Source organism: Halichoerus grypus, chromosome X, assembly GCF_964656455.1.
Source record: "Halichoerus grypus chromosome X, mHalGry1.hap1.1, whole genome shotgun sequence".
In the NCBI taxonomy this organism is placed as follows: Eukaryota; Metazoa; Chordata; class Mammalia; order Carnivora; family Phocidae; genus Halichoerus; species Halichoerus grypus.
In genome coordinates this window covers 21,574,552-21,596,971 of record NC_135727.1, presented here as the reverse complement: position 1 = coordinate 21,596,971, position 22,420 = coordinate 21,574,552, and the positions used below count along the sequence as shown (strand labels likewise).

The 22,420-nt window shown below is 37.9% G+C and overlaps 1 protein-coding gene across 6 annotated transcripts in view; it reads right to left on the bottom strand.

Annotated features, from left to right (window-relative positions):
* The window catches only part of SMARCA1 (SNF2 related chromatin remodeling ATPase 1), a 69,287-nt gene extending 50,671 nt beyond the window's left edge, over positions 1 to 18,616 (bottom strand). For 4 of the 6 annotated variants that reach the window (XM_078065360.1, XM_078065359.1, XM_078065361.1 and 1 more), the window contains exons 1-8: positions 18,291 to 18,616; positions 13,282 to 13,368; positions 9,959 to 10,125; positions 9,536 to 9,636; positions 9,129 to 9,229; positions 6,139 to 6,318; positions 2,248 to 2,403; positions 753 to 884 (exon numbers count right to left, since the gene is read on the bottom strand). In XM_078065360.1, coding sequence (XP_077921486.1) covers positions 753 to 884; positions 2,248 to 2,403; positions 6,139 to 6,318; positions 9,129 to 9,229; positions 9,536 to 9,636; positions 9,959 to 10,125; positions 13,282 to 13,368; positions 18,291 to 18,464 — 1,098 coding nt within the window. In that variant the 5' untranslated portion in view covers positions 18,465 to 18,616. The remainder of the gene's footprint in view (positions 1 to 752; positions 885 to 2,247; positions 2,404 to 6,138; positions 6,319 to 9,128; positions 9,230 to 9,535; positions 9,637 to 9,958; positions 10,126 to 13,281; positions 13,369 to 18,290) is intronic. The other 2 variants (XM_078065362.1, XM_078065358.1) reach the window with 1 other exon arrangement.
* Positions 18,617 to 22,420: the final 3,804 nt, after the last annotated feature.

The window sequence follows — 22,420 nt, the reverse complement described above, 5'->3', positions numbered from 1 at the left end:
TAAAAGTCTTTTATTAGGCTTCCCTATATCATAGTAGCATTATATCCAGTTAAGAGTTAGAGTAGGAATAAGAATATAAAATGGAAGGCACATAATGATAACAAAAATTTTAAACAAACAATAAAAATAAACCAAAGCAAGATAAGGTATACAAACCAATGGATAGCTGAACTTGGTACTTTTTATTATCAATTAATATCAGGAATGAGAAAAATCAAGCTCCAAAATCCTTAAATCATTCAATTCAGTTTGCTGCACTAGCATAACCTTGTGTTAATGATAAAAACAATGTAAATCACACATTTACAAAATATGCTGTTTTTCTAATCACACATTAATTATCAGCTCTTTAGTGCTCACCAAATGTTAATGACTACAATAATCAAAGACCATTTTAAAGACTCCACCTGCCAAACTAGTATGTAGAAAGCCCTTCTAATTTAATTAAAAGAAAATTTTGAATTTACTATTATGAACTCAGCCTATTTCATATCAGAAGTCGTGACAGCAATGCAATATAGGCAAAGTTTAACAGGCAGAATACTCTCAAAGAAAAGACATATTATTTCTCTAAATATCCCCATTTCAAAAATTTGTGCTTAAGAGCTTTTTTTTTCTGAGAAAACCAAAACACACAGATAAAGAATTACAAATGAAAAAGAACTATAAATTTCAATCTACATTCTATGCTTTGAAAACAGATGTCTGTGAACATAAGAAAATCATATTTAAAACATATGACTTAAACTTACATCTGCAGAATTAAAGACATCAGGCAACAAAAAGTTGAGTAATGCCCAGAGTTCATGCAGGTTATTCTGCAAAGGTGTTCCAGTTAGGAGCAAGCGGTTGGTTGACTTGAACTCACGAACAATCTCAGAAAGCTAGAAAAATAATAATTATGTTAACTTCGCTTTATTTATTAGAATTCTCAAAATTCAGTTCTTTATCCAACCATGTTTTGAATAAAATAAAACTTGAAAATTATTTTTCTGAACTAGGAAAATATCCTAGTTCAGGTGACATTGCCACAATGAATCACAACTGAACAAAATATCCTAGGCATTTCTACACTTGCAAGAATGCAAATCATAGTCATACCTCAGACCCCTCCCTCACTTCAAAAAATTTATTTTCTCCATTTTGGGTCCACAGAAACAGTCAAAACTCCATGGAATCCAGGCTAGTCACTTTACACAATAATATCTCCTTCTCCCTGCCAATCATGTTCATCTACATACCTAGCCAAGTTCTAACTAGGCCTGGTGACAATTTCTAAGCACCAGAGTTGCACCCATTTTTCTTATCTTATATTAACTTTCTAAATATAAAGCTATAGGGGCTCCTGGGTGGCTCAGTCATTAAGCGTCTGCCTTCGGCTCAGGTCATGATCCCAGGGTCCTGGGATCGAGGCCCGCATCGGGCTCCCTGCTCGGCAGGAAGCCTGTTTCTCCCTCTCCCACTCCCTCTGCTTGTGTTCCCTCTCTCGCTGTGTCTCTCTCTCTCAAATAAATAAATAAAATCTTTAAAAAAAATAAACATAAAACTATAAAAATTAAAGCACAAAAGCATAAAAGAACAGTAACCTTATCAATAAAAATGCACATTTTTATAACACTCTTAAATAATTATTCTCTAACATGCATCCTTTTTTATTGGGTATTAGTTTCAATTTGAAATTAGTATGATCCACCTGGTAGTTTTCCTCCAGTTCTGTCCCTGTTTCTCCCAAAGTAGCCCAGTGATCCAAAGAGAGGTTCATCATAATAACTGATGCTTTTCCTACTGTTGATGGAGTTGAATGGCAAGAAATATTGATATTTTTCAAAATTAACACCACACTCTAATTCACACAAATCAGATAATTCCAAGAAATGATTTTTTTCTAATCCTTATGAATACACATAAGCTGGTAGGCTCCTCAATAAAAGGCAAATCAATGCAAATGACTTTCGTACACCAAATATTACCAAAATATTAAAATACTGTAGCATAACAGAGTTAGGCTGCAACAAGTATAGCAAACGAACACCTAATTTTCCTTATATTAAAAACTGTGCTCAATTTTCATTTGTCTCATATTCAATAATTTAAACTTTAAAACCATTTTTAAAACTGATTTTCATTCACATTCTGTGAATAAAATCACAATCTTCCAGCCCTTTTTAATTTTGAATACACAGAAGTAAACAAACAGACACGGTAGTTAAAAGAAAACTTTAACAATGATATTGAAAACTGGCTTACCTTAGATTTTTCATTCTTTATTCTATGAGCCTCATCAATGACTAGGTATCGCCAATGAAACTTTTTAAATACGGATTTTTCTTTAATTACCATCTCATAAGAAGTAACACAAACGTCCCATTCTCCTGGCATCATTTCATCACGAATAAAAGCAGCCTAATGCAAAATAAAGTTCCTCATATTAGAATACACTGACAAGATGGTCACAGAATTAAAACATCAAGAGAATATTAATAATTATAAGAGAGAGACCTGGGAATCATTTAGTCTCATCCATTTTAAAGATAGGAAAACGAAGGCCCAAAGACACATTTGTGGGCAATTATCTGGATGACATGCTAATATATTCATCAACAAAAGAGAAGCAAAGGCTTCCCTTAAAAGAGTACAGCATATCCAATGAACTGGAGTAGTTCTTACCACCAGAAGATGACTACATTCCTAGACTCTCTTCATAGGACAGATGGTCCAAAAAAACATGGGTGAAGTAACTGCCTTCTGAAAACCATGTTCTTACCAAAAGCCAAGCATTACTAACTATTACCAATACAGTTTTAACAAATGAAAAGAACTCAATATAATGATTTCAACCTTTTGAGATCTCTTAATATGTTCCTTCCCTTTCTAGCAGGAATGAGTCACATATTTTGTTAAGGAGTCATGAAAGCCCATTAATGCTTTTGTGAACTTCCTGATGTTTTGAGGCTATGGATATGATTTTATAAAGGGGACTTGCTCTATCTAGTACAGGAGACTATTTAAAACAGTGAGACTATTTAGAACTGTTGTTAAATCTTCACAGGCAGTGGCCAACTAGTAGCCAAGCTGACTGAGAGCATTTTTAACTTGTATGAACTGAATTCCAGATGTTACAGGTCAAAATAAAACCACAGAAGTTAACAGGGAGCAGCCAAATCTATACTGAGAAGGTTCTGATTAGTACTGTAAATCTGAAATTACAGTACATAAACAAAGTGTTCACTGCAAACTCATTATTTCATAAACTCAGTTATGCACCAAACACACTATAGACTCATTCAACAAATATTTACTGAGTGCTTATATATACAAAAGGATCCCCTGGACTAAAGCAGAGAACAGAAAAAAGGCCTTTGTAGAGATCTCAGTTGCACTCTGGGAAGTGGTCATATTGAAAAAGCTAATTAAGACATTAGGGAATTGGAAACAACATAAAGAGAACCAGGGTACCAGACCCCATTTGGTCTTGCAAACAGCTTATCTTTCTTTGATTTTGTGAAACACTCAGTTTAATGGTTCCTCCTACAGTTTCATGAAACATATGCATATTTTTAATTTAAATTAGCCCTACTTTGAAATTTGTGTGACAGAACATTGAATATCACATAATCCAAAAGCTCTCACTTTATAGGTGACAAAATTAAGGCCCTTCAAGAGTCACTCAATATCACACAGTCAATGGCAACACCAGAACTAACACCAGATCTCCTGCTTCCATGTCCAAGATCTTTGATGCCTCTGGAGTGGAAAAGGAAGGGGTCAAAAACCAAGTTTTGTGGGGTGCCTAACTGGCTCAGTTGGTAGAGCATGCAACTCTTGATCTCAAGGTTGTGAGATCAAGTCCCATGCTGGGTGTGGAGCCTATTTAAAAAAAGAAAAACTAAAAAACCTTACTTGGGATTCACACCTCTATATACTTCAGGACTACATTAGTATCAAACTGGATCAATAGTATTACTAAGAATTTCCCAACTCAATCAAATACCCGTTATAATCTACATCAAATTTTTTAATAACATATTAACCTCATAAAATATTTACAAAAGGCCAGGAAACTATAAAGACCCAATATATCTATCCCATGTGGTACCAAGATTCAAATCTGTCTATAAGTAATAATCTGGATTTTCACTATGCATACTGACATCAATCTCTAAATGTTGAATATAGTACATTATTTATGTTATTAATAATTACCAGTTTGCAAACTCTTTTGCCCATGGACCACAGTAAAATTATAGTTTAGGTTGCAATCCTTAAAAAAAGGAGCAGTACATATCCCCACCATGAGTGAAACACTGCCATTTTCCATTCTTTTGTATCTCAGTGTTTTAAAAAATTCTTGTCTCCACCAACATGAATTCCCAATATTAATGAGTGGCAATATGAAAAACACTAACTTTGAAGACTGGTTTTCAAGATTAAAAAATTTTTGAAGCTGCCAGTAAAATCCCAACCTCCCATGGGGTAGAGATAGGACAGTCACAAATTAAATACATCCACTTTTTCTTTTAGGGGTGCCTGGGTGGCTCAGATGGTTAAGCATCTGCCTTCGGCTCAGGTCATGATCCCAGGGTTCTGGGATCGAGCCCCACATCTGGCTCCTGGCTCAGCAGGGAGCCTGCTTCTCCCTCTCCCTCTGCCTCTCTCCCTGCTCATGCTCTCTCTCTCTCTCTCTGTGTCTCAAGTGAATAAATAAAAATCTTTATTAAAAAAAACCTCGAAGAAATACTTCATTAAATCCTTGGATTCCATATAATATAGTTGAAAACCACTGACAGTTTTACTGAGATACCTGGAAACACAAGCATAGATATTTCTCTTTTGCTTATGACCTTCAAGAAATAATTTCAGCCAAAAATCAGTACTTTTGAAATGCAAAGTTTTATAAGGAGTGGTATTACATCAAAGAACAGCAGTGAGGGGCACCTGAGAGTGTCTGCCTTTGGCTCAGGTCGTGATCTCCAGGTCCTGGGATCAATCCCTGTGTCCAGCTTTCAGCTCAGCAGGAAGTCTGTTTCTCTTTCTCCCTCTCCCTCTGCCCCTCCCCCCCACTCGTGCTCTTTCTCTCTCTCTCTAATAAATAAATAAATAAAATCTTTTTTAAAAAAGAAAGAACATCAGTGATTAGAAAGAGTTCTAAGTGACTAATTTGCCACTGGGAAATATTAGGCATAGGGAAGAATCAAGCCCATAATTCTAAATTTATGAGCTCAGTATTTCAATATTTAAATTATTTATAAGTTAAATTTAAATAAATTTAAGTAATTTTTCTTCAAGCAAAATGATAAGAATAAAATTACATAATTCATTATGCTACCATTCTTTTGAGAATATCTTTTGATAACCTATCTAAATATGTAAAATAGAATAAATCTTTACTCTAAACTATGTCCTCTGGAGGCAAAATAAAGGCAAAGTTTAATAATATGCTTTCTAAGCTGATTATTCATTTTGATATTTTTGCATAATTTATTTATTTTAGATTAATTCTACAGTCCTAAATAATTGTAGCCTACTAGATTGACAAATGGCTAATTTAAGCAAGAGCCCAGAATTTCTAATATCTAAGAATGTATGCAGATATATATTTTTCTATTCAAAGACCAAACTGAAAGTTGGGTCTATGCATAAACACAAAACACAATGCTCTCCATACAAATAGAGAAGGTTCCATTCATGTGTGTAAGCACACACATGGGTGCATGTATACCAAGTCAAAGTCAAAAATAAAAAAATTAAACATAAAAAATTAAGTCTTGCAAAATTACACAGTTTTGGAGTCAAATAGCACAACTGATAGAGTCACTGATAAGATACACTGTCAATAAGGACTTTTTTTATAAAAAGATATTTAAAATGCAACTCAAAAACGCTGAGGTTAATGACCTAGTTGAAATTAAATGCAGATAAGCATAGTAATGGATTGTCTGTTATTAATAAGTAACACATCTACTTCACAGGAGTGTTGTGAGAATTAATTAATATATAAAAAGCACTTAAACAGAGCCTTAACGTAGAGTTATTTACTAGTAGCGGTCAACTTCAATGTCTTTTATGGTAATAGTAGGCAACTTAACCCCAGAAATGATGTTATTCTTGATGGCCTCTTTAAACCTATTTCTCACTTACTCTCGCATCCTTGTCTCCGACGAAACAAATAACACGTAGAGATGGGACCCATCGTTTAAATTCATTCATCCAGTTGTATAAAGTAGACTTTGGAACTAAAACCATGTGAGGTCCAGGAATGTTTCGGTAATGTTTCAGGTAACCAAGCAAAGCAATCGTTTGTAAAGTCTTACCAAGACCCTGCATTACCATTACAAAGAAAAAAATCCATAAGTGTTTATTTAATGAAACATTTTGTTAGTAATAACATTGCAAAAGACATTTGTCAACTATGTCACATAAGGAAAAATTTAAAGACCTTTGTTTTTTTAAGTGAATAACCATTCCAATTTGTACTTACTGTGTGCACAAAAAGAAACCAGGGACTTGCAGGTAGAAAGCTGCTTTGTTGCTCCTCTTAAAGGAGCAAGCAGTCTACTTTATAATTTTTTCTAAAGGCAAAATTAGGGATTTCATGTGTATGTGTTTCGCACTCATTTCCCTTATCAGCCTGCTTAGATACTGGTCCTTCTTTCCCATTGCCCCCAACATTATTATAGCCCAAGCATGAAATATTCAGACTATGCATCTCAAGGGACTTGTGGCTCTCTGTACTTGCATCTCACACCCTTGAAGACCTATGGAACCATAAAAGAACAGAACATAAAAGAACTCTGCAGCCAGAAAGGGCCTTAGAGATCACCTGGTCTGGTGAACTTTTTAAAAAATAGCATATTGAGGGGCACCTGGTTGGCTCTGTCATTGGGCGTCTGCCTTCGGCTCAGGTCATGGTCCCAGGGTCCTGGGATTGAGCCCCGCATCGGGCTCCCTGCTTGGCGGGAAGCCTGCTTCTCCCATTCCCGCTCCCCCTGCTTGTGTTCCCTCTCTTGCTATGTCTCTATCTGTCAAATAAATAAATAAAATCTTCAAAAAAAATAGCATATTGAACACCACGAACCCACCACCTAACTGATGAGAAAGGGAATAATGTTCTATGCTGTGTGGTCTTTTAAAAGAGTTTCTGGGGGCGCCTGGGTGGCTCAGATGGTTAAGCGTCTGCCTTCAGCTCAGGTCATAATCCCAGGGTCCTGGGATCGAGCCCTACATCAGGCTCCCTGCTGGGCAGGGGGCCTGCTTCTCCCTCTCCTTCTCCTGCTCTCCCTGCTTGTGCTCTCCCATGCTGTCAAACAAATAAAATCTTTAAAAAAAATAAAAATAAAAAATAAAAGAGTTTCTGGCTTTATCTCTATGCAAGGTATATATTTGCGTTTATAAACCTAGGCTTAAACTATTTTTATAGGGTTTATCCCATCTAATATTTCACTTAATGAGATGCATCAAAACCTTAAAATATCTAAAATTCCTTAATCAAGTAATTCCATTTTTAGGAATCCCATGGAAATAATTTGAAAGGTGCAGGAAAACTAAATTACAAGGGTTCTTACAACAGTATTATTACATACCATATGTACATATATATCAACCCATACATACTAAATATATGAAATATATACTATATACTACACATCAATCCAAATGACCCGCAATAAGGGAGGAGACGAATAGAACTATGGTAACTCTCCAGGATTAATTGTTATAGAGTAATTAACAATTACTTTTACAAATATTTGAATTATGTAAAAAAATGTATGAATATGAAGAAATCAGAATACCAAATTATACATACAATATGATCGCAACTATGTAAAATAAACACATCTGGAGTTAAAATACTAAAATGAAATATGCCAAAATGTCAACTGATTATTTCTAGGTAGCATAATTATAATTTACTTTCAATTTTTTTCTTGATTTTTTCCAAATTTTCTATACTCCTTATTAAAGTATCTTTCCCTTTTTTAATAATCAAAAAGTTATCTGGTATCAGCATAAATTCAGTATGAAGGCTCTTTAGATCCTTTAGACAGGTTGCAGCCAAGAGGAGCTTGGGGCAAATAATCCTGGTCTTTCTGTTATCCAATTAACCAAGCTCCTCCCCCTTTGAGCTAATTGTAGTCTCCAAACCAGAATACTAAATATAAGGACCTACAGACCCTTGATTTAAAGGACCTCCTGCCACACACCTAACAGCTGCTCAGCATCTATGGGATCAACTACTACACTACATGTTACTTAGCAAAAATAGTCATGTAAATATGGCTCCAGAGATATGAGTATCACTGGGTCATAAAAATCTAGAACTCCCCCCCCCCCCCGCCCTCTCTTAAATCCCATCTTACTCATTTGGTCTTAAAATACCAATGTAGGCCTTCATGTACTCCCCTGATCTGCTGAATTAGCATCTTAAATGGTCTTACTTCTTCTCTTTGGTCATTTTATTTATATGCCCATCATTCCTTAGCTTACTTCCCAGGTCCCCCCTGGTACTCTGCTATATCAGGACTCAACATTGCTCTTTACTTTTTTTTTTATTCCATCTAGTCACTTTCTGAATGCTCACACATTGAGGTGCTTACATGCATTCATTCATGGTTTCATCATTTATTGTTTGGTTATATACCCCCACTTCATTACCAAAAGGATTTCAGGTCGCCTACAAAGAAAATATGTTTCAGGTGGCCTACAATGAAAACATGGAACATAAATTAATGGTAAAATAGAAATAAAGAAGGGCCAAGGGAAGATTAGAAGGTATAGAATAGAAAAAGGCATAAAGGCACAATGGGCTGGCCATTATGTTACACAGGGTCTCCATTTTGGCATTCATTTCGGCTCTGAGTTTCCTGGAAGCCAAAGTGCAAACAAAAACAAAAGTACAAGGAGGTTTTTTAAACCATATGAGGAAATCGCACTAAGAATTTGTAGCCTGTGAAAGTATATGTTCTAGAGATTACTTAAAGAAACAATTCTAGACTTTACAAATGCCTTTTACATTATAACTAAATAAAGCAATTAGCCTCCAGGCCTCAGAGGGACAATACAGCTCAGGTATTTCAAATTTACATAAAAATTGATAACTGAGATTGTGTTTTTAGCTATCAACTCCTTACCATTTCATCTGCCAAGATACCATTGACTCCATTTTCATACAAAGAGATCAACCAGTTCAGCCCTCGAATCTGATAATCTCTCAGTGGTCCTCCTTTCACATCTGAAAAAGAAATCAAGACATCTCATACTTTCATTAATACAATCAACTACAGGGGTGCCTGGGTGGCTCAGTTGGTTAAGCATCTGCCTTCGGCTCAGGTCATGATCCTGGGGTCCTGGGATCGAGCCCCAGGTGTGGCTCCCTGCTCAGTGAGGAGTCTGCTTCTCCCTCTGTCCCCCTCCTCGTGCTCTCTCATGCGCGCTCTTTCTCTCAAATAAATAAATAAAACCTTTAAAAAAATATAATCAAGTATAATTTTTCTAAAACCAAATTGGAAAAAAAATACCAACATAATAAGATACTTACATGAAGGTGACACCTCAAATCTAACACACACATTAGATGTTTTCCGACTCTCTGAGAGTAGCTCTTCATCTTCTTCTTGTTCTGTGCGCCTGTGGCGGTAGCTGAAATGAAAACAAATACCTTTATATTCAACCCAAATGCTAAGCTGTCAATTAAGTCACTACACATTGCTAATGTCTGTCATGAAAAAAAAAATGGGTTATCTAAGGTCTTGCTTAGAAGTTGGTAGAACCAGCGTACATTTTTATTGATTTCTAGTGAGAAAAAATAGTTGCCTCCAAAACTTACTTACACTGACAATAACCTTATTTTTTTAATACAGAATTATACTGAGTAAGTAAAGAGGGAATGAGAATATAAGAGGAGGGAGAGGTGGGGACAGGAGGAAGAGAGGGAATAAAGTAGAGAGAGATGCCAACGTACTCTCCAGCAGAAATTAAGCTCTGCTTGTCATCTTTCTTTATTCGAGGACGTCCCAATTTCATGTTCAGAGGAGATGTTGGAGATTTCTGTGCTGAAGGTTGAATGAAATGTGCAAAAAGTTCTGTCTGCTTTAATAAAAATTCAAATCTCTTTGCTCGGTCTGCTTTCTAATGTACAAAACAAAAGAAAAAGTAATGATTTTCTTTCTTATTCAAGGTTATTTAACAAAGACTTATATTGCCCTTCTACTTTGTACTATGTTCTAAGCACTTTAAACATACTAACTCATTTAATTCTCTTCGTAAACTTATGAGGTGGGTACTAATATTCTCTCCATTTTACAGATGATAAAAGTAAAGCACGGAGAGGGTAACTAACTTGCCCAAGTTCCCACAGCTAGTAAGCAGAATTTGAAAATGGCATTTTCAGATAGTTTGAATAGAAGCCAAGTGATTTAAAAGCAGTAAATGCCCCAATAAAAAGTACCCTGCTTAAAGAGTCAGGGCCAAAAAGCAAATCCTCTTTCCAAAACATAACGATTTTCTTTTCCTAGTGAACAAAATAAAGCATCATAATATACAATATATCCTAAATACAGAAATATAAATTATTAGCTATAATATACATATACCATAGACTGAACTCTTAAGAATTTTCAAGTTGCATCTAGGAATAATTATTAACATCTTAGAATACAGTGTCATCCTGTCTCAAAATACTGTGAGTGTGTGGTACAATAATGTAATAAATATTTCTCTCTTCAATTACAATGATCTGGAAAATGGCACTTTTTTAAAGATTTTATTTATTTGAGAGAGAGAGAGAGAGAAAGAGAGTGCAAGAGTGGGGAAAAGGGCAGAAGGACAAGCAGACTCCCCGCCAAGCACAAAGCCCGATGTGGGGCTTGATCCCAGGGCCCCGAGATCATGTCCTGAGCCAAAGTCAAATACTTAACTGACTGAGCCACCCAGGTGCCCCTGGAAAATTGCACTTTATGCTAATAATATAAAAAGTTTGTCTCCAAAGTGAGCAGGATTTGGAGGAAAAATATATACACACACGTAAGTAAAACAGTTAATATATATTAACTATTAAAAATTGGTATGTATTATAATTTCTCAATAAATTGTAAAAGGGCATAAAACTTATACCACATTAGTGAAATAAAACTTCACTAAAAAATCTTAGAGGACCAAAAGATGTATACCTCATTCTAGATAAAGAAAAAAATGAAAATTATTTTTTAATTCCCAATCACTTTCTGACCACAGGGTAGAGAATATTTGATTGCTAATGAAGGTTGCATAATTAATAACACCAGAAACGTACAAGAGTTCATTAACATAAACACAAGAATTAGACAAATATATTCAGACCAGAAATTGGAAGGAGGCCAAAACTTTTCCATTTTATGTTATCCTCACTGGAATGTTGTTTTTAGAGTTGTTAAAACATTAACTGTCTGCGTTAGATGTGACCTTAGACATTTAGGCATGGATTTTGGTAAAATCACTATGAGCAGCCAAAAAATATACTTCATCTCTACTCATTTTTATAATATTACTGCAAAAACAACCCCTCAACAAAAAAGTTCAGTTCCAACTAAAATGAAAACTAAAATATGGAATTTAGTGAATAAAAATTTTTAAAAAATGAAAAATTAAATTAAATATATGGCAAAGCAGTAGGTGGGCATCACTGAGATTATACTGCTTAAATATGTAATATTTCCAGGTACCAGGCAAATGTCCTCCAGAAAATGTGTTATTATATTATATGTTTTACAATGTGTTAACATTCATTAATATATTCAAAGCAAGAAGAGAGAAAGAAAAAAATATCAGTCTGGCTTTGCGACCTGCTTTCTTTCAGCCAATATTTTTATTTTTAGCATAAAACATCTTATGATGGAGGTGGCAGGGTGGCTCAGTCAGTTGAACATCTGACTCTTGGTTTTGGCTTGGGTTGTGATCTTGGGGTCCTGAGATCCAGCCCCCGAGTCTGGACTCTGGGCTCTGTACTCAGTGGGGAGTCTGCTTGAGGATTCTCTCTCCTCCTCTCCCTTTACCCCTCCCCCAGCTTGCTTGTGCGCCTTGTTCTCTCTCTCAAATAAATGGATAAATCTTAAAAAAAGAAAATCTGGGGCACCTGGGTGGCTCAATCAGTTAAGTGTCCAACTCTTGATTTCGGCTCAGGTCATGATCTCAGGGTCCTGGGATGGCGCCCCACACTGGGCTCTGGACTCAGCAGGGAATCTGCTTGAAGATTCTCTCCTTCTCCCTCTCCCCCATCCGTCAAATAAATAAATAAATCTTTAAAAAAAAACATCTTAAGGGCAGCTGTGTGGCTCAGTCACTTAAGCGTCTGTCTTTGGCTCAGGTCATCAGCCCAGGGTCCTGGGATCGAGGCGGATGGCGGATTGGGCTCCCTGCTCAGCAGGGAGTCTGCTTCTCCCTCGCCCTCTCCCTCCTCCACCCCCTCATACTCTCTCTTACACTCTCTCACAAATAAATAAGATCTTTTTAAAAATCTTATTATGGGGGGCGCCTGGGTGGCTCAGTTGGTTAAGCAACTGCCTTCGGCTCAGGTCATGATTCTGGAGTCCCGGGATTGAGTCCCGCATCGGGCTTCCTGCTCGGCGGGGAGTCTGCTTCTCCCTCTGACCCTCCCCCTCTCATGCTCTCTGTCTCCCATTCTCTCTCTCAGATAAATAAATAAAATCTTAAAAAAAAAAAAGAGAGAGATTTAAAAAAAAAAATCTTATTATGGGATAAAGAGCACTGAACAAAAGTGAAGAGATATGACTTCTGTTCCCAACTATTCCATATAGTTTCTCTGATCCTTATTTTCTCATCTGAAAACAAAGAGATTCATTTATTCAACAAAATCTATTATGATGAGGCTGCCTGGGTAGCCCAGTGGGTTGGGCATCTGACTTTGGCTCAGATCATGATCTCTGAGTCCTGGGATCAAGCCTCGAGCCCCGAGCCCCGCATTAGGCTCCCCAGTCAGCAGGAAGTCTGCTTGTCCTTCTCCCTCTGCCTCTGCCCCTCCCCCTGGCTTGTGCTCTCTCTGTGTCTCTCAAATAAAAAAAATACTTTTTAAAAAATCTATTATGACTGATTATATATTAAATTACTTTCCAATTCTAAAATCTATGATCCTGTATTCATTATACACACACATGAATTTTTTCAGTCTTTCACATCTCCTCTGTAAAAATCAACTACGGTGAAACTAATGTTAAGATTAAGTATCAACTATACTTCAATACGAAAAAAATCAACTACAGTATTCACTATCCTACCCAAGAATATATTTACCATTTTCTCTTCATATTCTGGGTCCATTTCCTTTTCAGATTTAGAAGCTTTAGCAGCAAGTTTGAGTTGAAACGAAGAAACATTTTTCTAGAATTTCAAAAAAAAAAATAAGCCATCAAATTACAAAGCAATATCTTAAAAGTGGTCAACATTTTCATTTGAAGAAAGTAAAAAGTAATTAAATACTAAATAAATAAATGAACATGGGCCACACATAGACCAATGATGAGAGCATGTCATGAAGCAGGGCTTATAATTAATCCAGTTCTGTGCACCTGAGGTCCAATAAAAAAATCTGAATTCTTAAAACCAGAGAAATAACATTAATTAAAATAAACACCAAAAGGTGAAACATTAAGCCTTTTCACCTATTTTTTAATTTAAAGCATAAAAAAGCATATAACCATTGAATAGAAGATTTAAAATCTAGAATATGCTAATATTATCAACCACAAACCAAAAAATTCAAGGAAAGTAAATATTAATTCTCAGAAACACTTCTTTATGTAATGGAAATAAGCCAGACTTTCAGAAGAAGACTGTGGTTTCTGTTCCTGAAAAGACACTTTTTATTGTTTTCATATTCTAATCAGAACATTTAAACTTTTTTATATAATGCAATGTGTTCATTTCTATTTAAATAATAAAACAGTACAGTTTCAAACTTTTGATTTATGTTAATTTTCTCCAACTGGAGAGAAAAGTATTTTAAACCATATTACATAAACATTTTGTAGAAGCAGTTTCTCAATGCTATCAACTATTAACCGTTGATATTTAAAAAGTTGTAATTTAGTGAAAACTGGCATAAATCAGCTTCTTAAAAATACTGAAATTATCTGGAGGGTGATTTCATGAATGCCATCCTTAGTAAAGATAAGCTTGTACTTGTAAATATAAATAGGCATATAAAATATACCTCCTTCCCTGTAAGGAGAAATAAAATAATAAAAACACAAATCTACACCTTAGTACCAGAGCCAAGAGTATTTCATTTTTAACACAGACTTTGTACAAGTCAAAACACAAATGTTTGTGAAAACTAAAGAAATTATGTCCATTTTATCATGGCTTTTGTCAACCAGTTTCTGAAAACTTAGGTCCTAAATCAACAACAGAATGTGGTCTTAAACATAAGAAAGACAGGACTCTGGGGTGGCTCAGTCGTTGAGCATCTGCCTTTGGCTCAGGTCATGAGACCGGGGTCCTGGGATTGAGCCCCACATCGGGCTCCCTGCTCTGCGGGAGGCCTGCCTCTCCCACTCCCCCTGCTTGTGTTCCCTCTCTTGCTGTGTCTGTCAAATAAATAAAATCTTTAAAAAAAAAAAAAAAGACATGACTCCGATAGTTCATGAGTATGTCTTCCAACATTTACTGAAATTTCTAATTTGAGAAAATCCAAACGAAGATTATGGAATTTGACCCATGTCAGGGTTCTACTTTGAAGCACTGATCAGATACTGTTCAGTTATTCTTAACCCAAATAATAGCCATCTTGACTTAAGCACCTCATATGTATATATAGTCTATGTGGGATGTTTTGAATGTAATCCTGGATGGGCAAGGATAGAAAAATGCTAAAATTCTCTCAATCCCACACTTTCAAACTGTCACATATACTATAAATCTGATTTTATTTTCAAAGCAACAAGTAAAGGAAAACTGGGTTAAAAAAAAAAATCACACCTTTATCATTACCTGAAAAGCTATATGTAGTTTTCTAACTTTCAAAACAGTCAAAATTACTTCCCCTCATATACACAAGTGTATATCTAATAATGTGGGACATAGATTTTACTTATGGAAAAATTAAAGCTTTAATTAGAAAAAATTTCACTCAATACTCTTGCCTACCTTGTGGTAGAATACCATAAAATTTAATTATATGCTGATTAAAATTCCTAATCTTGAGCAGTGCTATTAAAAGCTGTGGGTAATTACTTAATTGGCACTATCTTCCACAACAAATTTTAAAATACCTACCTTCTAAACCTTCTCCTTTGTATATTTTCAAAAATACACTTCTCACACAAGATAAAAAGTGACTAAGATATTCTAATGAATTTCTTATAGATTTTTTTTTAAGATTTTATTTATTTGACAGAGAGAGCACAAGTAGGCAGAGTGGTAGACAGAGGGAGAGGGAGCAGGGAGCCCGACGCGGGGCTCGATCCCAGGACTCTGGGATCATGACCTGAGCCGAAGGCAGACGCTTAACGACTGAGCCACCCACGTGCCCCAATTTCTTATAGATTTTATTATCTGGTAGTTTAGATGCCATGAGAATACAGCACAAGGTCATCAGGATGCCCTGTCTTCAAGACCATGACCTTTTTCTTGATGTTTTCATTACCAAAAATACCAACTCCAACTTCCAGTGTTAGGTTATCCAACTATCACTTAAACCCAAGTAAGTTCAAGAACCAGAAGACAAGCAAAAATACCTTTCTGTCGCTGAATGTCACAAGTCAATCTACTAATTATGCATCACAAAATGCTCTTCTTCAGAGCCGATTTTCTTTTATTTGATACACAATTCTAGCAAGTTCGATAATCTGGCTTGCCATACTACAGAGAAAAGCAGCAGCAAATGACATGGGAAAGACCACTAGAAGAAGGGACAATGTAAACAGCAGGAAGGGATGGCAGAAGCCCAGGACTACAACATGAGTTCCACCGCAATTACATCCCTTTTCCTTACTATTCAGGTGTGATTACTTCCCTCTGCCTGCATCACTTGTACTTTTGTCTTTTTGTATTTTTACAGTTGTTTTAAACGGTTTTATGGTTTTATAACATCTATGTCCTTTATTATAAATTCTTTCTGATGAAAGTAGTAAAAAATGATAGCTAACAGCCTGACAATTGAAGGAGAGAGAAAAATCATTAAGAAAATCAACACAATACTGGAACTGTCTGGGAAGTGGTTATTTAATTGAGGGGAAACAGCACCTCAAATGCCTTTGTATCACTTCCAGAGTACAATAACTAATGAACATGAGGAACACGTTAATCTGCACTTTCAGTATATCACTTAAGGAGTCAAGGGAGTGATCTATTTAGATTTGGCGGGGCGGGGGGGGGGGGGTGCCAAATTACTTTATTTGAAGGAATGACACAAATGAAAGAACTTAAGTAGATGGTTTGGTATTCTTTAGATTTTTCAGGAAAAATAAAAAAGATGCGGTGACTAGAGTAATAAACTTCAGGTATTCAAAAAGTTCCTGCCACGCAACACCTCATTTCCCTATGCTGAGCAGACAAATGAGGTATTATTAGGCAATTTCTGATGAAGTTACAGAATTCATGAATAGCTATGTATCAATTCAGTGTTCCATAGGTTTTTTATTGATTCCCAATCTTTTCACAATTCAAAAAATTTACACAATCTGGAAATTCAGCAACCTTTACTGCCATACAAAAGATAGTTTAGCCCTTACATTTGCCCAGTCTAGGGAATAAAAGGCACCTAGACTCATGTCTGAATTCCCCAATATTTGATTTTATATTGATACTTGGTATTTGACCCATCTTTACAATATTGTCTTACTGATGCAAGTACCACAAAGATCTTAAAATGTGCATGTTTTCTATGGTTTTCACTTAGCACTACAATTGTCTTTCTGTTTAGTCAACCTTGTAACAGTAAAATATGTCACTTAAACAACTGCTGCATTTAAAATTAATTCATGGCAAAAGCTGTTAATTTCCCTCAAAAGCTTTTCATTTGGTCGTATCATATCAGGTAATGATTCAGACAAAGCCACTTGAGATCTCTAAAGCATAATTTTAATTACCTACCATTTTTTTAATTGTGATATGTCTACTCGTAAATGGAAAAAAATCCACCCATAAAAGATCCATTCTACAATTTTATTATACATCAACAATCCTTATGTCCCATCCTATTTTTCATTTCAAATTCTGAACGTGTTTCATAGTTTCATTTGCATGTCTTGGTCCATATGAGAGATGCCTTATGGAGATAATACATATTTTCTAGATTTGGCTTTAATAAGGTATCTGAGCGGTCCCCTTATGTATGTTAGCAGCAGTTCATCTTATCGACGCTGGGTTAAAGAAAAATAAAAATAAAAAAAAAAAAAGCCCTGCGTGTGTCCAGGAGCCAGCAGCGCCCACTAGGAGAGGGAGGCGGAAGCCTGGAAGGCTTGGGGCCCCATTGGGGGACCATTTGGGTGGCCCCAGAGTGAAACACTATACCGTCGGGGGCGGGGCAGGAGAGGGTGAGGGTGCACACGTTGGAAATTTTCCTAAGCCAGCGTCCACGATTCCTCAGTTTGGGGTTTGGATGGCGGGCGGGGGGGGGGGGGCGGGTAGGACGCGGAGAGCTCATTTTCTCGGGGTGACACCCCCGCTTCAGCAGGCGGGACCAAACGAACAAGGGATGATTTTTTTGCTGCCACCTAAAAGGCCGACATTGTCATTCAAAAAAACAAGTCTCTCCTATCGTCCTCCGCCTCCCAACCACCAGCACCTTAAAATTCAAATTTAAAAAAATGAGCCCCAGCAGAACCCCTTTTGCGCGGGTGTGGGATTGAAGGGCCCAGATTTCCCAGGCAGAGGCCGACGGGAAGGGGGGGGAGAGGGAGCGAGCGAGAGGAGAGGGAGAGGCGGAGGCTTTTTCCTGCACAGCCCCATCCCCCACCCTGTTACCCCAGTTCCGGGAATGTGAATGGGGCCGGGGGCTGTCCAGGGGCTCCAAAGCCCCTAACTCCCGGGATAACGGGCACCCTCCACCCCGCGCCGCGCCCGCGCCCAGCCCCGCCCCCGCCCTCCAGGCGGCAAGGAGGAAAGGGGGAGGGGAGCGAATGCTAGACTGTTCCGCCGCCCCCCACCCCCAGCGCGCCCTCGGCCCCCATCCCCGTGGAGCTCCGCCGGTACCTGTCGGCGCCGAAAGGTCAGGGCTTGGGCCCCTCGGAGGGGTCCGGCTCAGGATTTGTTCACCAAACACACACACACACACACACACACACCCCCTTCCTATTTACCTCCTTCTTCTTCTCGCTCTTCTCCGTGGCCACGGTGGCTTCGGTGGCCGCGGCGGCCGCTCCCTCCTCCTTAGAGGTGGATGGCCCCGGCTGCTCGTCCTCTATGACCACGATTGTGGCGGTCGCATTAGCGGCTGCCACGGCGGCTGCCACTGCAGCGGAGTCCGGCTCCATGGCGTTGGAGCGGGAACGAGAAGGGGGACGAGGAAGGGGACGAGGGCTCCTGGGCGGCGGCAGTGGCTGCACTGGAAAGAGCTAGATGGAGCAGGGGTGGGGAATCACTCCGCTTCCAACCCCTTCGCTCAGCCCCCCCTTCTTTAAATAACCCTCAACCCTGCCCCACTTCCGTCCACCCACCCTACGTCATGGCCTCCCCCCCGTCACCCTCCCCCCTTCCTCCACCCCCCCCTCAACGATCGCGAGACTCCCCCTCCCCACCCAGAGCCCGGGCCGGCCCCGCACGACCAACTGTTGCCTGAGTGTGGGGCGCGGACTGGGGTAGAGGCGGGAACCCACAAGCCCGCGGCTCCCTAAAAATCTCCTTTCCCACACGCCCCCAACAGTCAGCCTGAGCTCCCCTCGCAGATGTGTGCAGAAGGAATCCTCTTTCCCTTAAATCTGCTCTTTGTACCTCAGGGCGCTCTCCCCTTCTTGCACAAAGAACTTTTCCTCTGCTTGTAACTGCACTGCAAAAGGTCTTTCTCACCATTTGCAAAGCCCAGAACCCATCTGGGGACTGCCCTTTCCCAGATCTCGAAAGGGGGATTGCTGGTGCTATTCCCACCTTTGTAAATTCTGCAGAAAGAGAAGCACTCCTTGAATCTCCCGATTGCAGCTGCAAACATTCTCTTACAAGGCAAAGCATGACTCTAGGGTTTTATGTATATTGCTCTATTTGCAACTCTGATACTTCTCAGATGGCCAATGTGCAGGGGCCCTTCTTTTGCCTTTTGCCTTCACCACTGAATTTTAAAACTCCTGCAGGGAGACAAGGTCAAGGGACTCACAGAACCTGGGGCAAATCATGGTAGGTACCCAATATTTGTAATTGGATTGAATTACTGTGAGTTTTTTGGTGCGTGTTCCTTTTGTACCCCTGTTATTAAGTAGTAATTAAATACCAATAATATGCATGATCATGGATATAAAAGCATTTTGTAAAGGGTGGGACAGTATGCAATGTCAATTATTAAATATTATTGTTTTTATTTTCACTATTTATTTTGATTAATTACGGGAAGATTTACATCTTAGTTTTTAAATTCAGTCATTAGGGAGGAAAGACAGCAAAACATGCCAAAAAAAGTAGACCAAACAACAATCACAAAATCTGCAATTTCCAAAGTGAAGCAAATGCTTTTCAAAGAGTAAAGAAATGATTACTTTCCCTCAACACACCTTCCTAAATTACCAACTAAAATCAAGTATGATTTCTGTGAATGGAAGGAAGGCACACAATTGCCCCCCAAATATCTCTTTTTCCTGGAGATAGTAGCCTAAATTCCTTTTTGTTTTAAAGCTGCCACTCCTTAGTATGCAAAATTCTTGTGACATTTTAGCTACTATTGGTCATTTACACCTTAGTGTGAAGGAGTGTGAGATCCTGTCCAGGGACTGGTTTTACACAGAAACACAGAGAAGTGTTTAGAGGAAAAGAGCAAGACACTGGTGACTGAAGGAGTGTGCCACTGAGACTGGTGGTACTAGCTTTGCTCTGATTTTACTTTCATTATGTTCTTATCATTTGCCCTCGTTTCCCATCCTGAAGTACACCTGTGTACTATGCAATGGGTATAGGGAGTCTCAGTATAACAATGGTTGATATTTCTGGAGCATCAACCTTAGTCAAAACGTGAGACGGAATTAAGTCACTTAACTGATCACTTGAAACACTATTTTTTCTATTAAACATGCAGATGTATTAAGGAATGAGCTACAGAGTTTGAACTGTCTCCAAATAAAAGCTTGAGACTTCCAGTTAGACGTCCTACCCCTTCCCCACTACCTGTTCTGTCTCCTCAGTCATTAAAAGTCGTTTGGTGGAGAATTCTGTTCAGGAAGGACTGAAAGCAAAGGATGCTGCAATGCATGCATCCACCTGACTTGAGAAGGATCCTTCTAGACAAGCAGAATGGAAGATTTCTTTTTCACCAAACTATAGCTATAAGAGGATAGAATTCCCCTTTCCTTGCCTGGGGCTTCAAAGGAAAAGGGGGTCAGTAAATACTTGTTATGTACTCTGTGTTCCTGCTAGTGAATATACTTTGTTAAATTGTATTTCTCATTGCCAATGTAGGGTATTTGGGTTAGATTGTGGGCTTAAATGCATTTTGTGAGGACATCTGGGAAAATCACATCCCTTTATAATACCTTTTCTGTGGAAATGTATTCCAAGTTCCAAAAAATAATTTAGAAATTAATTTGGGGGACAGAACATATTTGTATGTTGGCAATTTTCCATGTATGTATAATGTGATCCTTACTTTTTCAGGATGACATGGATGAAAGTGCTACCAAGTAATGAGTTTGGCTGGAAAGGTCAATGCTTGGTCCATAGACCTTGCTTCAGGATTCATGTAAATATTGCCCTTTGGCTTGTGGCAACAGCTGCTATTTACAGAGCATGTGCTATCCTTATTTGCAAATCTGCCTAAAATTCATGATCTGTAGACTTTGTTCAACAAGAGTCACCTCATTTCTGAACCTACTCAACACCTTGCTCTATCTGCTACTACTTCCTCCTATTTTGTCTTTTCATTTCAAATGGTCTTTAATTGCTATACTCCAGTAAGGTAGGAGAATAAAGCAAAATTTTATAGAGGACCTTGGAACCATATTTGAGAACCTCGACCAATCTTAGTCTACTGAACAATACATCCATTTTGGCAGATTGTGAATATTGCAGAAGTTATTCCATAGTCATTTTGTATAGCCAAATTCAGTAGCTGCCAGAATGCGTGTGCAGTGGTGGTATTAAGTACTTTTATAAAGTTCATGAAGGCAAGGTCAAAGACTTGGTGTTCATTTTTTTATCCTGTATCTGGAATTTATCACTGAAACTACAGTATGACTTAAAACTACATTGTGATCCCACTTATCAATGTTCTTCAGAAGCTGGTACAAAGGATTCTGGTCACAGTATCTTGCTTACAACTATAGTAACAATTCTGTTCACAGCAGTAAACTTTCTCACCATTCTTCTTGAAGAGATGTATGATAGTGGCATTTTTGAAAATGTGGTATTTCCTTGGTGCTCTGTATATTAAGGAAAAGGTAATCGTAATGGCTAGTATGCATCAACCATTTCTTGAGCACCCACTATTGCATCAAGCACTGTGCTAGGTTCCTGACATATGATATTGCTAATCCTCCTGGTAATTTTATGAAATAAATGTTATGATCCCTATTTTACAGATCAGAAAATGGAGACTGAGGCTACATAACTCATCTAAGGTCTCACAGCTAGTGACAAAAGCCAGATTCAAATCCCAGACCGGCTGGCTCCAAACTTCATCTTTCCACTTCACCTTTATTAAGTTCTTTGTTCTTCACAGGGCTTCCTCCTTGACAATAGAAATCATATTGAGAAAATTACTAAAAATATTTCTGCCATCTGTCTCCATAGTGTTCCCTCTGGATTTATGAGGAGACACTGTCACTCTTCAGGCTCTGGTAGTATGCACAGCCAGATAATTGCTTTAGTTCCACAGAAAAGTTGCTGTAAGGTGGAGGTTAGAGAATAACTTGGGATTCTTGCATGGCTTGTACCCAAAGTAAAGTCTCAGAAGAGTAATGGGACTCAGGACACAGTGCAGGGTCAGGGAAAACCTAACTGAAACAACGTAAATGTGCGAGAGGAAGTGTTTGCAAAATGTTGTACGAAACATCCGTAAATGGAATACTATACAATCATTATGAATGATTATGGAAGTACGTATCTATTGGCATGGAAATATGCTGCTAATAGATCTCTTGTTTTCCGTTTTTCAAGTTTTTCATTTTATTTGTTTCATTATGTGTTTATAAAGTATTTGAAAAAAATTAAGTATTTGAGTCTCAACAGTCAAAATTATGTTTAAATATATACTCATAGAATCTCTACTACAACACTGCCTTATCTTTTTCCTGCT